At 36.0% G+C, this 10,119-nt stretch overlaps 1 protein-coding gene across 1 annotated transcript; it reads right to left on the bottom strand.

Annotated features, from left to right (window-relative positions):
• Positions 1 to 6,094: 6,094 nt before the first annotated feature.
• On the bottom strand, positions 6,095 to 8,085 carry LOC114470811 (cathepsin Z-like). Its single transcript, XM_028459142.1, has 6 exons — positions 7,967 to 8,085; positions 7,081 to 7,244; positions 6,741 to 6,920; positions 6,517 to 6,667; positions 6,289 to 6,451; positions 6,095 to 6,214 (listed from the first exon to the last, which is right to left on the bottom strand). The coding sequence occupies exons 1-6, from the start codon at positions 8,083 to 8,085 to the stop codon at positions 6,095 to 6,097; spliced, it is 897 nt and encodes a 298-aa protein (XP_028314943.1).
• Positions 8,086 to 10,119: the final 2,034 nt, after the last annotated feature.

Genomic DNA, 10,119 nt, shown 5'->3' with positions numbered 1-10,119 from the left:
CAGAAATACAGAAACATCAAAACCTAGATATGCAGTGTTTTTTCTGTTGTTGTTGGTTTAAAAGAAAAAAAAAAAATCTTATTCTGTTTGTGAGATATTTGGATATTTACGGGGAAATTAAAGCGAGACCTGAAGTCCACTGCACCTGGTTTCCTGGACCAGGTCTCCTCACACAATAGGACGGTTTAGGATTTATTTCAGCAGTTTTCTGGTCCTGCTCATGTTTTCATGCAGTCTGTGGGTGTTTTAGCTCAGAAAAAGCATCACGCTGTAGTTTTGTTTTACAGTGTTACAGTCCAAATAGTATCTAAATAAACACGTGACTGACTATCGACTGTGAAGCTTATGTGAAGAACAAGAGATGTTACAACATCTACCATGTGACACTTTTGCGAAAACAATTACACAGCTTTTTTGAGGGTAGAAAATGATTTATTTTGCACGTTATAATACCGCTGGCCACTAACAGCAGCCGTCAACACACGGAAGTTGATCACAACAAACAAGAAGCACCAGTAGATTCATTACACCACCTCTGGTTCCTTTAATCACATATCGTGTGCATGTTTTACGCAAAATCAATTTTTTTGTTTTTATTTATTAATGTTTTAATAACGTTTCAATTCACCATTTTCATCAGTAATGTGACTCATTGCTCATTTGTTGTCCAGGAGTAAAAGTCTGTCTGTTTGTGGTGAGATTAAAACATGAAGCTGTCATCATAGTTTCCCGTAACTATCCAAACATCTCACAAACAGAACAAGATTTAATTTTAAAACAGAAAAACACTGCTTGATGGTTTTCAGTAAAACAAAATAACCACATCGTTTATTTGTTATTTTGATTTTGGTTTTAAAACAAAATAACCAAAGCACGAAGGGTACAAGGATTCTACGTGCTGCTTTGTAAGTTGTTGTTTTACTGCAGTGGTTCCCAGAATTTTCACATTCCCGTACCCCTTCTGAAGCCATGTACCCCTGTACATTAAAAAACATTATAATATAATATATACAATGTATTTCTACAGTATAATTTGTCTGAATTTTACTATCCTGTTGAGGAATAATATATAATAAAAAAAAAAACAAAGAATAATAGTCTGTAACCACACAATAAAAAACATCTTATTCAGAATTATCTCTAGATTTATTTAATTAATTAGACTACTGGCATTTACAGCGAGAAACAATCTCTTTTATTTTGGAAAAAATAAATCTACCAAACATTTGTTGATTGAACATATAGCAGTAATACAACATAGTCATTAGAATGAAACTGTGAAATACAACTCACGACACCTTTAATCAGAAGTATGTGGCGGCTAAGGGCATTAGGCACGTTTGGCAAGTGCAAAGCAATGTTGATCTCATAATATTCGCACTTTTTTGATGAGATTATTTTTAATTTTCAAGAATAATGCTAAGAAATGTCTCAGTCTCCTCTTTCGTACCGCGCCATGTTTTCATGGTGAAAGTGTTTCCATTGTGCATTTGTGATACATTTCAATATCAAAATGTTTGAAAAACCTCCTCATGAAAGTGTAAAAATTTTAGTGATATTTGAGTGTTGTTTTTTTTTTCATTTTTAATTCTGGTCTTTTCATTATTGAATCATTTACATTTTGCGCATTTCCAAGGTCACTGGACACGGTTACATGATTTTATTTTTTTTTTTAATTCGAAATGAATTATTCCAAATTAAATCATTTGGAATTAAAGTGTTCTGCTTCGTGTTTACATGTAAATGGTAATTCCCGAACGAGGTTTTCATGGAAAACCGGTTTATTCCGCTTTAGTTAATTCCGCTTTAGGTCTGCGGGTTGGGAAGGCTCTGATTGGTCAGGGGGTGAACGTGACGTATCATGTCTATCAGCAAAAACACACAACAAACCTTTTATTGTTGGCTTTAACACAGAACAGCACACATGAGAACTGTTTTCACCTTTATTTTCTTTGTAGTTTTGAAGCAGCAGCTCGACAATAACACACGGTTTCAGCTTGGACCGTGGAACGGAAGAGAGATAGGAACTAATCACCGTTAAAAAAGCCCAGTAAACGTCTGGAAAACAATCACCAGGAATAAATAGTTGCTCACTGGTAAAGGCAGTAGCTCTAACAACAGGTAAAATTATTAACTGGTGATATTACAGCCTGTGAATGCAGTACGGGGACTCATTTATATGAGTATAGCCTGTTCCGTTTACTGAGGTGTGTTTAATAAGTCCGTGTGAAAGTCTGCATGTTTATTCCTTCGTCCATCCACTCTTTTCATTATATCCAAGTCTTTTAAGGCTCTTATCAAATAGTCTAGGCTGGAGTCCGCCATCTTGGATTATGTCGGACTCGTCACCAGCGCGTCATCGCCGGAAGTCGCGCAAGCGCAAAACGATCAGTATTAACTTAAAGTGGCTTTAACCCGGTTAAGTTTTTACAAGAAAGAAGAATGATCTATTTCGGAATTAAAAACGGAACAAACCAGCCACTTAATTCGGAATAACTTTATTTTGGAATGAAATTAGCATTAGGAATTATGTGTTTACAAGGTCAGATTAAAGAGGAATTAACTTTTATTCCGCTTTGAAGAGGAATTAAAGCTCCCATGTAAACGTGGCCGTAGGAAATGCAACCAAATATCAATTGGAGTGTTTACAGTGGAGATCAGAACAAATTTTCAAGCAGCAATTTCAACATCTCTACATTCTGATTTATTCTAGTATTTTCCCCAAGGGATTAATAAAGTGTATCTAATCTATTCTAATTTTTTTTGAGCAAATACTCTGTGATTTATTATTATTATTATTATTATTATTATTATTATTATTATTATTATTATTATTATTATTATTATTATTATTTATGATTTCTACATTATGTATTTATCTGATAGAAAAATCATTGTCTGCAGCAGCTTTAAAGTAAAAAAAGAAAATCTCAAGATATTTTGTAGTTTCAAGTTGATAAGAAACACTCTTTTTCTGTGCCACATAAGCTTATAATAAATGCAATAAATAGATACAGGAGGGAAAAAAATGAAAACGACTGTCCCACTGGCTGCTTTAACACTCATCTATGGCTGTGTTGTGTGGGTGTTTGGCTGCTTGGTGACGGGAATGAAAAGTGAAGGAAAAACTGTTTTTTCTGGAAGGAAAAAGTGTTTGTTCCACTTTCTCAACTTTAAACTTCAAACCGTGAAATATATTTAGGTTAGGGATGTTTAATATTACCTTGTTGCTGATACGTGATGTGGCGATAATGTCAATACAAAACTTTCAACTTCTGATATTAACCAATACCGATATATACACAGACTCCTCCCCTCCTCCCAACCAGATTTTAGGTCACATTATACATTTCTCCATGGAAACAACAGGTTCAGACTACTTTTAAAGTGATTCAACACTGGTTGAGTTACAGAAATAAACGTCATCTGTGCAAAAAAAGTATACTTAATGAACTTTAGTCATGGAAAAAGTGCCATATTAATTTTTAACCCTCCTATTTTCCTCAAATATTACTACACATTTGGGTTGTGCATTCATGACTCTCGCAGAATGAACCGTATTGTTTGATGTTGGTCTTTCCTTTTTATTTTTTGGAAGGGATTGTGTCTGCTGGAGGTTCAACACTCTTTCTCATCAGATGAGATGGGTCCTCCTCAACATAATCCTGGCCTTTACATCACTTTCACTGTGAAAGAGCTGTTCAAAAACCTCATTAACAGTGAACCCTATCAAAATATAAAATTTGTCATAAAAAGGGAAAAAAAACCCAATAAATTCACATGAACAAGCATCATCGACAGTGGGAAGAAACGACTCCCTTTTAACAGGAAGAAAAACTATCATCATGATTACTTTATGCTTAATCGATTCTACCATCAAATTAGGAAAAGTCATGAAATATGAAGCAAAAAAATAAAAGTCAACTATTATTTTTTAATGACAAACATTGAATGTGGTCAAAATGTCATCAGTTTTCCTATATCAATGAAAAACCGATACCGATGTCAACCGATATTACATTTTATCCCTAATATCGTCCAATATTATTGGTAGGTCAATAATATCTCCCATTTCTAATTTAGATCAATAGATATGTTTTTGTTAACTCGGTCATAACTAAATAGAATATATTATTATATATTGTTATATTAATTGGTTCATTTTATGGCACTAAAGCTCTGAAGCACAACTGTGACAGAGTGAAAAAGGACAGAGGGTGTTCTGTGTACAATCCAACACTGCTGCCATGGATAAATAATGGACCGATGATCAAAACAAAGGAGCTAATCAAAATGACTTCATTAAAATCATAATACAAGCCTGTGTGCCTCAATAAACCCACAAAAAATACAATATCCACCTAACGACCATCACCTCGATCTCTATGTTTACTGAGTCGGATATTGATCGAAAAAAAAAACAATATATAATGGGTTTGTAAGAGTTGCAGTAAATCTATTTTTGCTTCTATGATTGGTTGGTACAATGAAGATGAATGCTGCGTCATTTAGTATGAAAATAGCTTCTATATGCATTGCACACCCAGCATATCTGGCAAGACTGAAGCACTTGATTTCTGCCAAAGATTCCAATGTGTTTTCATTCACAACCATTACAGCTAGGGTTTGTGATTATGCAAATGAGAAAACATGCAGTAAATTTAATCAGGACACAAATTTGATTTCACATGAAAGCTCGCTGGAGGGCATGGACTTGATTGCATAAAACGAAGTAAGAAAATTATTCTCAGTGTTCTGCGTTTCCGCACTGGGCTTCAGTACTCGGACACTACGTTGCTTTTGCTAGCTTGGGTCAGAGGCTGGAAGTCCTGCACAACATTTGATTATCCTTTGTTTTTCCTCCTGAGATGCTGAATGAAAGCAGTTAATGGGAAACATTTCCATATGATGATTATTGCATTGCCTGAATGAAATATCTAAGCCCTCTCTTTGCTTTGTTCCCCAGCTGAAATACAAGAAAATGGCTTCCCTGTAATTGCAAATAAACTCAGCGGATGCCTTTGTGGTGCTGTGTGTCACTGTAGATAACTGGTGATTAAGAGAATGTGACTCCAAGAGCACGGCAGAACTGAAACTAATAAAGCATGTCAGTCAAAGGGTGAGGCTGGCTTTGTTATTCTGCAAACGACGACGATTCACCTCTTGAAGGAGACTGGTTTAATTAGGTAACAGCCTCACACAAGTGGTGGGTTGCAAAGATGATGTGCATTAGTGATGCAAGGCTGAGCGGTTATATATAATTCATACACAAACTCGTAGAAAGTTTCATAAATGCTTTTGTTCCCACGATAACTACTACTGTTCCACTCGTCAAGCGAAGCATTCTCTATGGTTGATTTGAAATCAGACCATTACTGTCTCAGAAAATTTGTTATTGCATTCATAAGGGCTGTCCTGATACATTACCATGAATCATAGACATTTTTAGTGTGGAATGTTAGAAAAGGCTTGATCAAGTGATATTAAGGCATTTTTTTTTTTTTTAGTCTGAGTGGACTGATGTTTCAGAGATTTTAGATAATATACTTTTGCAGATGGTGGTTTTGTTATTTTTACCAGGTTTTATTTTAGATTGCACATTTACCATAATTATTTGAATTTTAAAAAGTGCCCATGTATGGCTTGTAAATTGGTTTAGAAGTGCCGTAGAAGCTTTTAAAGTGTTAATCATGGTACCATGGGCAGGACGATTGTTAGACACAACATATCCTGATCTACGCAGTCTGTAGGATGAATGGCCAACAAAATGATCATGTGAAGCAGGAGTTGAGGTAGAACAGTATTCATGTTGACACTAGATTCTTTAGATACTTAAGTAGAGTTGTGGCTATAGTGAATGCTGTATGAGATTGACCAACAACGGGTCGTACCATTGTTGGTCAACAGAAAATGTTAGTTGCGCTTAGGTTTATATGTAGCATGTCATGGACAGTAGAGGATATTCTCACCGTGAATAGTGAGAAGTTTAAAAGTAGTAAATAAACAAAATAATGTTAACATTTTATTGATAAAGAGTACCAGGCAGTGATGGATTTAAAAAGCATTCACATTTGTTACTGCACATTGCAGAACTTCATTGCCGTGTTGAGATCACATCTCCGTACATGCAGTCTTCTTCCAAAGCCAGGTTATACATGCTTCCACTTCCTCCTTTGTAGGAACTCGTCACAATCCTGAGCCAACCCTTTTCACCCTACGGACAAACAGACTGTTTTAATACAGCGTTTACAAGACACCTTAGCATTCAGAACAAGTATTAAGACTCACCCATGGCTCTCCCCATGAGTTACGCACGATCCAATACTCAGTGCCGTTCTCCACTCCCCAACCAGCAACAGAAACTATGTGGTTAAGGTAAGGCTTCTCAATGTACTCAGAGTACAGTCCACCAGTGTAGGCGTCGAGTTGGTCTGTAGCCATGATTGCACAGCTAAAAGGAGGGATTATGGTACAATCAAGCATAGAAACAGTCATTTAAGGTTAAATATGAAAAACCTGATTGGTCCTCTAGTGTAGATCTCTGCCATCATATCATCTCGTCCAGAAACGGCTCCATAGTCACCCACTTTCCACATCGTGTAGTTCTGCACCATGTTGCATTTCCCAAACGTTGAACAGGTTCCACATGCATTGAACGGTTGACATTCTAGAGAGGATGAGAATAAACTGAGCTAAGAAGCTAACCTTAAACACTGAAATGCATCATTGATGTTTCTTACTTTGGTCTTTAGCCTGGTAGTTGTTGCAGGTTTCGTCAGGAATGCCATGTTTGTTGGCGTACGCCCAAACCCCACTATGATCTCCTCCATGACACGTGCCCGAGTCAGCACAATCAAGCACATGCTGGACTGAGAGGTAAGCAGACGGCCACGCAGCCTTCCGCTTTATGTTGATACGATCTTTAGGAGAGAAGGGAACAAAATTAAAGCAGTGAATTTGGCAGTTTTTTGTAAAAAAAAAAAATTAAATGTAGGACTAAGATTTTAATCTCTGCACTTCAGTATTTCTAGTTCCTTAAAGTTGAAGCTCCAAACAATTTATAAAGAGCTGAAAACCAACCCGCCATCGCACTCGTGCTGCCATGAGCCCAGCAGGAACCGCAGTATTGTGGGATGTGTTGGTTTCGGGTCGTACTTGCATAATTTACACCGTTTACATTCCTCCAATCCCATGACTTTGGCAGCTGAGCGAGGTTGAGAAGTTCATGGGGACGGGCTGCGGTCCTGAAACAGATGATCATATAACATTCTTAAGATTAGAAAGCAGGCTACCACAGAGTTTATATAGAGAACTCAATCTTCTGGAGGAAATTGACTTGACCAACATATTCCTAACCTCTAACCAAGGCAAAGCAAGAGTAAAAACATATTAATCCCTACAATTGAGCTTGGTATAAGTTTTATTTAATCACCCTAGCAATAAAGGCTAGATTTTCCAAGGTTCCATCTCATCTTTTTGTTTTTTTTTTTTTTTAAACAGTCTACAGCAGGATGGTCACTCATTTTAGTTCAGGGGCCAAATACAAAGTAGTCTGATTTTAGACTACTTTTAGTAGTCTAATGCCAGATTTTAGTCTGGCATGTGAGTAATGTCAACATTGTGCCATAGTTTGCACTTGTAAGAAACAGACAATAGCCAAGAAGTGATAGATTCAGTCCCAACAGGAAAATGGAAAAACATTAAAAATGACTGCAATCATGCACGGTAGGCATCGGAAAAACAAGCCTCTGCATATTGTTGAGTTTCAGTCACACAACAATTCATTTTTTTTTTTTACATCATCTTCTCCTGCAGGCCGAATTGGATGCTCCAAAGGGCAGGATTTGGCCCCTGGGCCATGAGTTTGACACATGTGGTCTACACCTATTGTTACCAACTTTTCTGTCTCCCAGCAACATTCAACTTTCAAAACAGGGATACATGATAATCAAACATCTTGACTTACTTCACTCCAAAGTCAGGTTTCCTGGGTCGTGGCTTGTAGCAACTGGGCTTATTGCTGAACAAAGCCTGACAGGAAACAGCCATGAGCAGCAGAACACTTAAAACTGTTTGATGGACCATGTTGACCAACAGCGTAGAGCAGCTTCTTCCTCAGCACTTCAGCGATGGAGAATAAATAGTGTGCCAGGGTTAGGCCAACAGGAAGTGAGCAAGCTGGAGCCAATCAGGCTTCATTGGTCACACCAGGACACACTTTCCCATCATCAGAGAGGACACACGTGCTCACGCTCTTCTGCTTCCACCATGTTTACAAGGTAAGACAAAATACTCAATGCACTGAAGTCTGTATGGTTAATATTTTGTTGTTTCTTTTATTTAACAAATGTACATTAAACAAAGGCAAACTACTACAGTCATTGTTACATCTCATTGAAAACCACAATACAGTTACACTTTTGTCTCATACCTCTTCAGTATAATACATTTCACATTCTTTTTGAACATATTAAGAGATCTTGATAATTTAATGGTGTCATTTAAACTATTCTGTTGCCTGACCCTGTGAAATTAAACACACCTTTCTTTTTTCTCACTGTTTTTTGCAGATTTGTGGGTACGATTTTTAAATGAGCTTTGTTACATAGCTTTTAAAACGTTGTATTATCTCATAATTATGAAATTTTAATACTTTTTACTGTATAAATATCAAGTTTGTATGTTCCCTGTATCCACTTCCAATAATTATTCCCAATGCTTGTTTTCATAAAAGAAAAATTGGATTTGTGCATGATTTACAGTCATATCCCCACACTTCAATACAGTAGGTCAGATATGGAACAATCAGTGAGTTATACAATTTGTACACAGACTTTTGATTCAGTGACTGCTTTACTTTGTGGAAAACAGCCACTTTTGTGTAATCTATATGCAATTTTCCATGATAACTTATCCTCTTATCATAACACCCAAAAACTTCTATTTGAATTCCTTCAATAAATAAAGAAGCCTCAATATCTGATGCTTTTGGACCAAAAATCATAAATGTATTTATTGATGATGACCTTGCAGTTTTACCGGTTTCATTGCATTTTAAACTGTTTGTGTCTAAAAACTACTCAACACATTTAAACCTGGATTTAATTTTATTTTCTTACATCTTTTTATCTGTGAAAATTGTTTTTTTCTGAAACATTATTTAACCTTACATCTGTAATTATTTTACTGCATGAGTTTAGGCACTTGTGTCAAACTCAAGGCCCGGGAGCCAAATTTGGCCCTTTAGAGGCTCTAATTTGGCCCACAGGAGAAGGTAAAAATGACAGAAAAAACATGTATTATTGTGTAAATTACAAAATAATTCATTTGTAGATATCTCAGCCCCTCCAATTACACATGGATACAAATTAAAAAAAATTCCATGCTTTTGTCACAAACGATTTTTTTTTCCAAAATTCTGCAAATTTCCTTAAATTATTCTACTAAATTAAATTACAATTGTTCATAATATCAAGAAAATGTCAGTGAATTTCAGTTTAAGGTCACTTATGCTTGTATATTGTCGGTTAGTTATATACTTTATTTGTAATTTATACCTGGAAGTGCAAACTATGGCACGATACTGTTAAATAAAAGCTGTGGCCCACTTGAGATCAAACTTGTCCGTATTTGACCCCTGAACTAAAATGAGTTTGACACCCCTGGGTTAAGGTTTAATTTATATGTGGGCTTTTAAAAATATCCAAGCATAGTTTTTTTTATCATGTATTTTTGCAGCTATGGGAGTGTGGTTTTAATTTGAAGACAGTAGTAGCGTATAGACACAAACTCAGCTGTGTATTTGAAACCTTTAGAGCTTAGCAAACCCCGAGTAAAGGTGCAGGCGCCGTTAACACAAAAAGATCTTCCACAGAGTTTTTATTATTAGTTTTTATCTCGTTTCAGCTGAGACAATTCAACATTTTCACATCATCTCAATCTTTAGTAGATTTAGGGAAATATTATATTTGTTAAAGCAGTGGTTCCCAACCTTTTTGTTGTCATGACCCCATTTTCATATCACAAATGTATACTTTCTTTGCTAAAATGTGTTGCTTTTTTTAATCCTGTTTGTAATATTGTTACAAATACAGAGTAGCCAGTATTAGTGCACAATAG

The sequence above is a fragment of the Gouania willdenowi genome, chromosome 10 (genome assembly GCF_900634775.1).
Source record: "Gouania willdenowi chromosome 10, fGouWil2.1, whole genome shotgun sequence".
NCBI lineage: Eukaryota > Metazoa > Chordata > Actinopteri > Blenniiformes > Gobiesocidae > Gouania > Gouania willdenowi.
The sequence above is the reverse complement of the archived record's forward strand: the minus strand, read 5'-3'. Positions and strand labels throughout refer to the sequence as shown.